The 12,601-nt window shown below is 45.8% G+C and overlaps 1 protein-coding gene across 12 annotated transcripts in view; it reads left to right on the top strand.

Moving 5' to 3' along the window:
- The window catches only part of LOC106561741 (pleckstrin homology domain-containing family A member 5), a 260,488-nt gene that overhangs the window by 116,063 nt on the left and 131,824 nt on the right, over nucleotides 1–12,601 (top strand). For all 12 annotated transcript variants that reach the window (XM_082957439.1, XM_082957433.1, XM_082957431.1 and 9 more), the window contains one exon: nucleotides 10,911–10,994. In XM_082957439.1, the coding sequence (XP_082813565.1) occupies nucleotides 10,911–10,994 (84 nt within the window). The remainder of the gene's footprint in view (nucleotides 1–10,910; nucleotides 10,995–12,601) is intronic.

The raw sequence follows: 12,601 nt of genomic DNA, 5'->3' as shown, positions 1-12,601 counted from the left end.
AAGTTGCAATACAAAGTCATATTTTCAAGCATGGTGTCATGTTATGGGTATGCTTGTCATGGGACTGGGGAGTTTTTTTTTGGGGGGGGGGGGGGTTAAAAAGAAACTGAATAGAGCTAAGCACAGGCAGAATCTGAGAGGAAAACCTGGTTCAGTCCAACTGGGAGACTAATTCACCTTTCAGACGGACAAAAACCTAAAACACAAGGACAAATACACCCTGGACATGCTTACCAATACGACATTGAATGTTCCTGATTGGCCTGGTTACAGTTTTGACTTAAATCCGCATCAAAATCTATGGCAAGACTTGACAGTGGCTGTCTAGCAATGATCAACAACCAACTTGACAGAGCTTGAAGAATTTAAATAAGAATAATGTGCAAATTCTGTACAATCCAGGTGTGGAAAGCTCTTAGAGGTTTACCCAGAAAGATTCACAGCTGTAATCACTGTCAAAGGTGATTCTAACATGTATTGACTTAGCAGTGTGAATACTTATGTAAATGAGAGATTTCTGTATTTCATTTTCCAAAATATTTGCAAAAATGTTAAGATATGTTTTCACTTTGTCATTATGGGGTATTGTGATGTCATTATGGGGTATTGTGATGTCCATTACTTGGTATTGTGATGACATTACGGGGTATTGTGATGTCATTACGGGGTATTGTGATGTCATTATGGGGTATTGTGATGACATTATGGGGTATTGTGATGTCATTATGGGGTATTGTAATGTCAGTACGGGGTATTGTGATGTCATTATGGGGTATTGTGATGTCATTATGGGGTATTGTGATGTCATTATGGGGTATTGTGATGTCATTATGGGGTATTGTGTGTAACACAGCAACATGTGGAATAAGTCAAGGGGTGTGAATACTTTCTGAAGGCACTGTAACTTACGATTTAATAATGCCAATGTAATGGGAACCATGTGTGGCTGTAATTATAAGTTATCCGTCGATGAGATTGCAATAATTGCAACAGTCTAATTTTAGTTTTAATAGGGGAATCAAAATGGCTTATCTGGCGAAAAATAAAATAGCCCTAAAAAAAAAGTCTCTGTTAGTGCTCATCCAAATTAAATCATTTGAGTGGAATGTTTAGCGTAACCCCAGTTTCCAAATCCACTTTAAAGGAAGCCAGAATCAAGACTCTGTTTCAGGTTCGGTTTCCAAGTAAAATAACAATTTACAAAGAGTAGAGTAGCCAGCAGTGGTGACGCTCAGCTCTGTGGTCTGTGGTATCGCTGCTCTGTGCTGCTCCAGGACAGAATGGGATTAATAATAGTACAGCGGAGCTACTGCTCCCCCTCTGCGCCATCCTCTCCTTGATGTGAATGTCCTTGTTACGGCCCATCAGTACTCAGTAGGTAGGCCTACATTCATTTCAGCTCATCTCAGTTGCCGTGTGGGTTGAAGGTTGCTACATTTTGAGGCCATTCCATTGGCTCTAAAGTTCAAACTGTGCCCGGCCTTTTCATCTGGAGAGAGAAGTAGAGTAGGTGGTGTAGCCAGAGGAAGTAGGCCCACCCAGGACCATAAAAACAAGCTTTCCTTCCTCCAGACCCCCAGGCCTGGGGCTCTTCATTACTGCTGATGCTGGAGGACATAAGAGGAGCCCTTCATCCAAACTGCAGGGTGGTCAGGTCATCCTTACTAACTATTGCTCCCACTACTGGTCTGCTACCATTTCTCTCCATAACACACGTCTGAGGTCAGGAGCTGTAGGAACCTGCTGTTGGCAAACGCAAACACACACACACACACACACACACACACACACACACACACACACACACCACACACACACACACACACACACACACTCTCTATCGCTTTCTCTGTCTCTCTATCTCTCTCTGTCTCTCTGTCTCTCTCTGTTTCTCTCTCTGTCTCTCTCTATCTCTATCTGTCTCTCTCTATCTGTCTCTCTATCTCTATCTGTCTCTCTCTATCTCTATCTGTATCTCTCTCTGTCTCCCCCCTACAAGAAGAAAGGCAGGAGAAGAAACTAGGGGGAAGCGTGTTACCAGATGCTCCTACTGTATGACAGCAGCTCCTGTGGCTATTCACCTATTCCTTATATAGTGTACTACTTACTATACATTTGGTCAAAAGTAGTGCATTATATGGGGAATAAGGGAGACTTTTGGGACACACCCCTCCTGTGGCTTCAGGAGGCTCTTCAAATGTTACTGCCGTGACCACAGACCAGCTCTCCACATCATTCAAAGCTGGGATGCAATTTTTAGACTTCAAGACTTAAAGCTCCAGAACTTTGGCGACTACTAGGTCTAAGTGTGTTTTTAAAACCTCCCGTTTGTTGGGGTGGAGATGTGTCACTGTGTACTTCATACATGCATAATATATGAGCAGAAGTACCATCGTACCTCAATTAGCCACGAAATGCCTAGTTTGGAAGTGACTGTTTTTCTGGAAGCTGTGGTGCGCTTTCCCCCCCTACATTTTCCCCCACGAGGGGCCAGCCCCTAGCAAGTTCTACCCAATGAGCTTCAGTCCCTCACTATTTCAGTGACAGCTAGCAAGATGGACACAAAGCAGAGAGAGAGAGAGAGAGAGAGAGAGAGAGGCAGGCAGGCAGGCAGGCAGGCAGGCAGGCAGGCAGGCAGGCAGGCAGGCAGGCAGGGCAGGCAGGGCAGGCAGGCAGGCAGGCAGGCAGGCAGGCAGGCAGGCAGGCAGGCAGGCAGGGCAATGACGTGGTGCTCATATGTGATGTAGTACACCATTTTCAGGGACCACTTTTGTCTCGTGAGTGCTACTTTCAGAACTACTGGTTAAAAAGTATGCAGAATTATTGGAGAATCTCTATGATTTGGTTGAGGAGTGCTGGTTGGTTGAGAGAGAGAACCGTTACCTTCTCCCCATGAGGAACATAGGGCATCAACAATGCCTCTCCACTTAACTGGACTTATCGCCTGTCTTGTGACTGAATAGCACCTGTCTTGTGACTGAATAGCACCTGTCTTGTGACTGAATAGCACCTGTCTTGTGACTGAATAACGCCTGTCTTGTGACTGAATAACGCCTGTCTTGTGACTGAATAATGTACCGTAATTTCCGGACTATTAAGCGCACCTGAATATAAGCCGCACCCATTGAATTACATTTTTGTTTTATTTTGAACATAAATAAGCCGCACATGTCTATAAGCCGCAGGTGCCTACCGATACATTTAACGAAGCACGGCTTGTAACAAAAAATAAAAAAATAGCAGTAAGGTTTAGTTGTCTTTTTGCACTGAGTCAATTCCTCACGCTGCTGTTTCCAACGTCTTATCATCGACTCATTAAGACCAAGCTCCCGTGCAGCAGCTCTATTTCCTTTTCCAACAGCCAGATCAATCGCCTTCAACTTGAAAGCTGCATCATAGGCATTTCTCCGTGTCTTTGCCATGATGAGGGTGACAAAATGACTACCGTAATCAGAATGATGGGAAGTTTGAGAGCGCTCGATTTAATCTAAACAGTAAACAAAAAAGTTGTTTGACCTTAATAACCCGTTTGGCAATTTCATTGGTCTAATGAAAGCTTCATGCCGCCAAAAAACTGAGCACGTCACAGAATGTGTTTTTTTGGAAGAAAAAAAATGGAAAGCGGGAAAAATCCATATATTAGCCATGTCATTGTTTCAGCCGCGAGGTTCAAAGCCTGGGAAAAAAGTTGGAATTTACGGTAATATATGGCTGATTTAGTCGCGCACGGCTGGCTGCCTCTGCTGTTTGTTTCTAGGACTTAACACCATGGTGAGAGCAGTGACCAGGTGATGGGCTACATACTATACATGCTAACAACATACTGTAGGATACGTTCAAATAATAATGGCCACTAGTTGTTTTGTCTGTTGTAAAGAGCCTGCTTTACGGTGGAGGGTAACTTCAGCTGTTCCACTCTTTCCCATGCATCAGGCATGGTACAGTGACTGTCCATAGATCAACATTAACCTCATTGCCCCCTCGATGTTTCCCATCTTGTTTTTATGACCGACTGTCTGTCTCTTGTCACGTGGATCTGCTTTGAAATGTTGACAACATTCTCAGAATGGGCCTCCAGTCCACCCATTGGTTACAAGAGTTACAAGAGCCTTCCAGCCATTGGTGCAGGAGACTCTGGCCTTCCAGCCATTGGTGCAGGAGACTCTGGCCTTCCAGCCATTGGTGCAGGAGACTCTGGCCTTCCAGCCATTGGTGCAGGAGACTCTGGCCTTCCAGCCATTGGTGCAGGAGACTCTGGCCTTCCAGCCATTGGTGCAGGAGACTCTGGCCTTCCAGCCATTGGTGCAGGAGACTCTGGCCTTCCAGCCATTGGTGCAGGAGACTCTGGCCTTCCAGCCATTGGTGCAGGAGACTCTCTTCCCTTTTGACGTGTTCTAACGAAACACCACCTCGTAAAAAGAAGCAAAACATCTGCTCTGACTTAACATCAGTAGGGCTGAGGATGAGAGGGCTCTGGCTAACCATTCATTATGGAGATGTGCTGTTCTGGGGCCTCATTTATAACCGTTGTGTAAATATCTCACTAAATAACTGCGTGGACCATTTCTAAATATAATTTGTACAAAATATTGAGATGTAAAACTTGGTGCAGGCCATGCATACCAATGTATCCCGTTATAAATCAGAACACGTCATAAACGCTTTTTTCTTCCCCTACACATTTTTTTTTTGTAACCATTCAATAAAAAAACTCAGAGAATAGGGTTCCATTTGGGAGGCTGTTAGCCTGCCCTGAGACCGCACAGAATGATCCTCCAACCAACGATGCCTACAGTAATTACAGACAAGCAGCTAGGGTGAAGGCTGCCCTCCAGGAAGTAACTGAAACTCAAACCTCCCCATTTCAAGACTTCAGAAGTCAGCTCATGTTTTAAAGTCACTATTATTTTGGGGCTTTTTGCATCGCTGTGGACAAACTAACTAATCAAATGAGTGGGTTTGCCTAGCCCTAATTTCTACATGATCATAATAGCCCTAATTTTTACATTATCACAATAGACCTAATTTCTACACTATCACAATAGCTATAATTTATACATTGTCGTAATAGGCGTAATTTCTACATTATCATAATAGTCCTAATTTCTACATGATCACAATAGTCCTAATTTCTACATTATCGTAATAGTCCTAATTTCTACATTATCGTAATAGCCCTAAACTAAAATTGGGGAAAAGTCAGATTACATTTCATGAACATTTTATAAATTGATTTGAAATATTTAAATATTCAGTGTTATGTTTAACTCAGACCTTTTCATTAGGGGAGCAATGTTATAAAACAATTTGTTTAGTACTTTTTTGGTCTTTGAAAGCTGTTGCAGTAATGAGGATTTTGTGTAAATTGTGGTAAAATGCATAGTATCTGATAAAAAAAATAAACATAATAATAATTTTGAAATAGATAAGTATAGATCCAAATCTCTGTCATCCAAGAGAAAATGTAAAAAAATTACACTTGAATATTTTGGAGTAAAATGATGAGTGAGAATGAACCGAAACAGGTTCTCGACCATGAGTTAACTGACTCAGTCACTCTCTAGAGCAGGGGGTAACTAGATTCAGTCACTCTCTAGAGCAGGGGGTAACTGACTCAGTCACTCTCTAGAGCAGGGGGTAACTGACTCAGTCACTCTCTAGAGCAGGGGGTAACTGACTCAGTCACTCTCTATAGCAGGGGGTAACTGACTCAGTCACTCTCTAGAGCAGGGGGTAACTAGATTCAGTCACTCTCTAGAGCAGGGGGTAACTGACTCAGTCACTCTCTAGAGCAGGGGGTAACTAGATTCAGTCACTCTCTAGAGCAGGGGGTAACTAGATTCAGTCACTCTCTAGAGCAGGGGGTAACTAGATTCAGTCACTCTCTATAGCAGGGGGTAACTGACTCAGTCACTCTCTAGAGCAGGGGGTAACTAGATTCAGTCACTCTCTAGAGCAGGGGGTAACTGACTCAGTCACTCTCTAGAGCAGGGGGTAACTGACTCAGTCACTCTCTAGAGCAGGGGGTAACTGACTCAGTCACTCTCTATAGCAGGGGGTAACTGACTCAGTCACTCTAGAGCAGGGGGTAACTAGACTCAGTCACTCTCTAGAGCAGGGGGTAACTAGATTCAGTCACTCTCTAGAGCAGGGGGTAACTGACTCAGTCACTCTCTAGAGCAGGGGGTAACTAGATTCAGTCACTCTCTAGAGCAGGGGGTAACTAGATTCAGTCACTCTCTAGAGCAGGGGGTAACTAGATTCAGTCACTCTCTATAGCAGGGGGTAACTGACTCAGTCACTCTCTAGAGCAGGGGGTAACTAGATTCAGTCACTCTCTAGAGCAGGGGGTAACGGACTCAGTCACTCTCTAGAGCAGGGGGTAACTAGATTCAGTCACTCTCTAGAGCAGGGGGTAACTGACTCAGTCACTCTCTAGAGCAGGGGGTAACTGACTCAGTCACTCTCTAGAGCAGGGGGTAACTAGATTCAGTCACTCTCTAGAGCAGGGGGTAACTAGATTCTGTCACTCTCTATAGCAGGGGGTAACTAGATTCAGTCACTCTCTAGAGCAGGGGGTAACTGACTCAGTCACTCTCTAGAGCAGGGGGTAACTAGATTCAGTCACTCTCTAGAGCAGGGGGTAACTAGATTCAGTCACTCTCTAGAGCAGGGGGTAACTGACTCAGTCACTCTCTAGAGCAGGGGGTAACTAGATTCAGTCACTCTCTAGAGCAGGGGGTAACTAGATTCAGTCACTCTCTAGAGCAGGGGGTAACTAGATTCAGTCACTCTCTAGAGCAGGGGGTAACTAGATTCAGTCACTCTCTATAGCAGGGGGTAACTAGATTCAGTCACTCTCTATAGCAGGGGGTAACTAGATTCAGTCACTCTCTAGAGCAGGGGGTAACTAGATTCAGTCACTCTCTATAGCAGGGGGTAACTAGATTCAGTCACTCTCTATAGCAGGGGGTAACTAGATTCAGTCACTCTCTATAGCAGGGGGTAACTAGATTCAGTCACTCTCTAGAGCAGGGGGTAACTAGATTCAGTCACTCTCTATAGCAGGGGGTAACTGACTCAGTCACTCTCTAGAGCAGGGGGTAACTAGATTCAGTCACTCTCTAGAGCAGGGGGTAACTGACTCAGTCACTCTCTAGAGCAGGGGGTAACTGACTCAGTCACTGTCTAGAGCAGGGGGTAACTGACTCAGTCACTCTCTAGAGCAGGGGGTAACTGACTCAGTCACTCTCTATAGCAGGGGGTAACTAGATTCAGTCACTCTCTAGAGCAGGGGGTAACTAGATTCAGTCACTCTCTAGAGCAGGGGGTAACTGACTCAGTCACTCTCTAGAGCAGGGGGTAACTGACTCAGTCACTCTCTAGAGCAGGGGGTAACTAGATTCAGTCACTCTCTAGAGCAGGGGGTAACTGACTCAGTCACTCTCTAGAGCAGGGGGTAACTGACTCAGTCACTCTCTAGAGCAGGGGGTAACTAGATTCAGTCACTCTCTAGAGCAGGGGGTAACTAGATTCAGTCAATCTCTATAGCAGGGGGTAACTAGATTCAGTCACTCTCTAGAGCAGGGGGTAACTGACTCAGTCACTCTCTAGAGCAGGGGGTAACTAGATTCAGTCACTCTCTAGAGCAGGGGGTAACTAGATTCAGTCACTCTCTAGAGCAGGGGGTAACTGACTCAGTCACTCTCTAGAGCAGGGGGTAACTAGATTCAGTCACTCTCTAGAGCAGGGGGTAACTAGATTCAGTTACTCTCTAGAGCAGGGGGTAACTAGATTCAGTCACTCTCTAGAGCAGGGGGTAACTAGATTCAGTCACTCTCTATAGCAGGGGGTAACTAGATTCAGTCACTCTCTATAGCAGGGGGTAACTAGATTCAGTCACTCTCTAGAGCAGGGGTAACTAGATTCAGTCACTCTCTATAGCAGGGGGTAACTAGATTCAGTCACTCTCTATAGCAGGGGGTAACTAGATTCAGTCACTCTCTAGAGCAGGGGGTAACTAGATTCAGTCACTCTCTATAGCAGGGGGTAACTGACTCAGTCACTCTCTAGAGCAGGGGGTAACTAGATTCAGTCACTCTCTAGAGCAGGGGGTAACTAGATTCAGTCACTCTCTAGAGCAGGGGGTAACTGACTCAGTCACTCTCTAGAGCAGGGGGTAACTGACTCAGTCACTCTCTAGAGCAGGGGGTAACTGACTCAGTCACTCTCTAGAGCAGGGGGTAACTGACTCAGTCACTCTCTAGAGCAGGGGGTAACTGACTCAGTCACTCTCTAGAGCAGGGGGTAACTAGATTCAGTCACTCTCTAGAGCAGGGGGTAACTAGATTCAGCCCCGGGACAATTGTTGTTGGAGCGGATGGTCGGGGAGCTGAAACACAGTTATAATAATTTGTGCCACACCTAAGCCCAAAAATAGATAGTATTTGAAAAGAACAGTCATTTCATAACTTAATTACATTGAGACACAATCACATATGTCTTTGTTATTCGTGAGAATACTTTGGAACATATTTCCTAAATTAAACCATTTTTTTGCTGAATTCCTGGTGGTTTTACAGTCTTTTTGACCAATTACACACATAAAAAATACTGGAGGGCAAGTTTTGGCCCACGGGCCACCTGTTGCTGACCCCTGCTCTTGAAACTCCCAGGCTGTTTTCAATCCAAGTGATGGTCGTTTAAAATCTGGTCCTGATTTATGACCGGCAGCAGCCGACGGTGAGGAGCAGCTGAACGGTTATACTTTCTCAGGCCCTCTGGATCAGAAACTGGACCGTGTCTCAAGTAATGACTTATTGTAATACTTCCTCATGACAACAACTTACTCCTCAGACCCTCTGGATCAGAGAAGCTGGGCTGTAATTGGACCGTAAGCAGCAAGGCAGAGTGGGATGGAAGGAGGGAACCTGCTTGTCCGTGTGATCAGGGCATGACTGGATGACTGGAGCCGGGCAAGGGAGGAGTGGAGAGGGAGGAGAGATAGGGGAGGGGAGGAGAGATAGGGGAGGGGAGGAGAGGGAGGAGAGGCAGGGCAGGGGAGGAGAGATAGGGCAGGGGAGGAGAGGAGAGGGAGGAGAGGCAGGGCAGGGGAGGAGAGATAGGGCAGGGGAGGGGAGGAGAGGAGAGGGAGGAGAGGCAGGGCAGGGGAGGAAAGATAGGCCAGGGGAGGAGAAGCAGTGCAGGGGAGGAGAGATAGGGGAGGAGAGGCAGGGCAGGGGAGGAGAGATAGGGCAGGGGAGGAGAGATAGGGCAGGGGAGGAGAGATACGGCAGGGGAGGAGAGGCAGTGCAGGGGAGGAGAGATAGGGGAGGAGAGATAGGGGAGGAGAGGCAGGGCAGGGGAGGAGAGATAGGGGAGGAGAGGCAGGGCAGGGGAGGAGAGATAGGGGAGGAGAGGCAGGGCAGGGGAGGAGAGATAGGGGAGGAGAGGCAGGGCAGGGGAGGAGAGATAGGGGAGGAGAGATAGGGGAGGAGAGGCAGGGCAGGGGAGGAGAGATAGGGCAGAAGAAAGGGGAAGGATGCAGGAGTCCAGAGACGGGTCAGACTGAGCTCCTCACAAGTTCACACACTCATAGAGAACTGACAGCGTGACAGCGTAGGCTATACACGGAATAGTTTTAGTGCAAGAAACTAGCCTATATAAGAGGATGGTAACTACTGGATAGGATTGCTTCTTTCTGTTAGAACTGGTGACTACCGGGAGTATAGTAACTCCAGTGAACTGGTGACTACTGGGAGTATAGTAACTGCAGTGAACTGGTGACTACCGGGAGTATAGTAACTGCAGTGAACTGGTGACTACTGGGAGTATAGTAACTGCAGTGAACTGGTGACTACTGGGAGTATAGTAACTGCAGTGAACTGGTGTCTTCATGCATGGCTGGTGAAGGAGAATCAGGATGTTGAAGTTCACTACGACACACAGCTCCAGGTTTTTAATGCATGTGTACAGTACTTCTCTGCTGTGGGCTGCTGAGATGTCAGAGAAAGGAGAGGGGTTAGTAGTGTGTGGACTACGGTCTAGTGAGTCAGTGGTGGGATATTTTCTTTCAGGGTAGAAAGAAGAGGGTTTGCATTTCTCCTGTGAAGCGATCCGTTGCAACGTCCTGTATTTATGCGTTTTTTCTGTAGTATAATCTACGCAGACAACCCAATGTGTTTACTAGAGCATGTCTTCGCCTGTTTTCCGTTCGTTTATTTGTATGTTTTATAACTCCAGACGGTTTAGGGTTTAATAACACAGGCTTTACTGTTATTTTATATTTTAGTGTGATGGTGTGTGGGTGCCAGTGCATGCTTGTGTGTGTGTGTGGGTGCCATTGTGCCGCAGAGTGGTGTGGATTTGGAGCTTTCACCACACTGATACATTCCTTGACTAGCACAGCACAGTGTGATCAGGTTGCCCCATAAAATGACTGTCAGCACTGTCCTGAATCTCAAGCTCTCGACTCCCTTTTCATACTCTAACCTCGTGTTAAAGGGACAGAATGTGACCTGGGCTCAACTCTCCCTGCAAAATCAGTGTAAGGGTTAAAGCAGTCCTAACCTCGTTCTCCACCGTGCACATTTTCCCCACAAAAAAATTATGTCCTGTCCTCAGCTTCTGGGAGGCTGTGGGGATGTAGGGACTGAGGGACTGAGGGACTGAGGGATAGGGATTTCACGGTCACTTGCAAGTCTATTCATCCACTCTTCAGGGGTCCTCGGCTAGAGAGATGACAGAGGAGGGATAGAGAGAGAGATGACAGGTGGAACATATTGGTTATTGGCGGGTCTAAAGAGGCTATTCTGTTCTAACATTTTCTCTCTCTCTCTCTCCCTCTTTTTTCCTCTCTCTCCCTCTCTTTTCTTCTCTCTCTCTCCCTCTCTTTTCCTCTCTCTCTCTAGCCACAATGAGCGGAAGGTGACCTGCAAGCATCCTGTCTCGGGCTGTCCCTCACAAGACAACTGCATCTTTGTCGTCAACGAACAGTAAGTCTCTTCATTTTGCTGTTCAGAATGCCATCAGACAGCATTTCTGAGCTGTGCAGTCAGATCGTCGTAGGAACTCTTGGACATTCTCTTTCCATGCACTCAGTATTAGTTATGGCGACCAACATTTCTCCATTTACAAGTTTCCCTTTCATGAGTTGAGTGCTTCTTCTGTTTCTCTCCTCATTGTCCCATAATTGACACATTAACAGAAAATCATTTCAAATGAACAGTCTTCTTCTTTCCTCTGATGAGATTACAAGGGTCATCAATGTCAGTCATTTGTAATGGTTGGAGTATGTATAAAATGTGCCTGACGTTTTCTTCCCACTATTGGTGCATAGGTTAGTTCTAAACATGTTTACAAAGGCTGTGGGTGGATGAGGTTCTGAATAGAAAAGTCATCGTGACCGAGGAAGCATCTGGAAGTCTGCTGATTCCCTGACGTGTTGTGCTGCACATGAGAATCAATCACTCCTTCTTCTTCTACCCATCAGATAAGGAGAGAGGGTTAGAGTTTGAGCCCTTTTCCGTTCTGTTCTTCTCAACCACAGCCACTCACCTCTGAGGGGAACATGTTACCATTGACTTTCTTTGGCGTGAGTTTAAGCCCTTTCGCTCTCAGTTGCATAACCCACCTCTAGCTCGGCCCTTCGCTTATTGGCTCCTGAGAGAGGGGGCATGTGATCGTGAACCATTGGCCCCTGGTTCCAACAGAAGTTCATCACTTCATCACAACCCTGGCGAGAGTACAGTATAGCGAAAACAACTAGGCTAATCTCCTGCCTTTCTCATAATCACTCCCCTTAACCATTCACAGTTTCACATGAGATACAGTAGTCTGATCCACCAGTTGGTTCTCTCTCTGTCCAACTATACGCAGTAGCAATTAGCCTGGGGACGAAGTTGTAGAGAAAACCACTCTCCTTCCTTGCTCCTCCATCTATCTCCAAAAGCCTCCTACTACACCAGGACTCTACGCTGACCTTTTTTGTGCCCCTAAGTAGAAAAATGTAGACGCACACAAAGACGTTTAGGAGCACAATGAAAAATATGTGAGGGATTAAGCTGGAATCCTTCATTTTTCTAGGTGCTCTGGTGCTCCTAAATACAAATTCCAGGTCGCACAGCTAAATTCACTATATACAGTACCAGTCAAAAGTTTGGACACACCTACTCATTCCAGAGTTTTCCTTTATTTTTATTGTAGAATAATAGTGAAGACATCAAAACTATGAAATAGCACATAAGGAATCATGTAGTAACTAAATAAGTGTTAAACAAATAAAAATATATTTTAGATTTTAGATTCTTCAAATAGCCACCCTTTGCCGTGATGACAGCTTTGCACACTCTTTGCATTCTCTCAACCAGCTTCACGTGGAATGCTTTTCCAACAGTCTTGAAGGAGTTCCCACATATGCTGAGCACTTCTTGGCTGCTTTTCCTTGTCTCTGCAGTCCAACTCATCCCAAACCATCTCAATTGGGTTGAGGTCTAGTGATTGTGGAGGCAAGGTCATCTGATGCATCACTCTCCTTCTTGGTGAAATACCCCTTACACAGCCAGGAGGTGTGTTGGGTCATTATTCTGTTGAAAAACAAATC

Source organism: Salmo salar, chromosome 10 (genome assembly GCF_965601325.2).
Source record: "Salmo salar chromosome 10, fSalSal1, whole genome shotgun sequence".
Lineage (NCBI taxonomy): Eukaryota > Metazoa > Chordata > Actinopteri > Salmoniformes > Salmonidae > Salmo > Salmo salar.
Note: the sequence above shows the minus strand (reverse complement) of the source record. Positions and strands in the feature narration are given on the sequence as shown.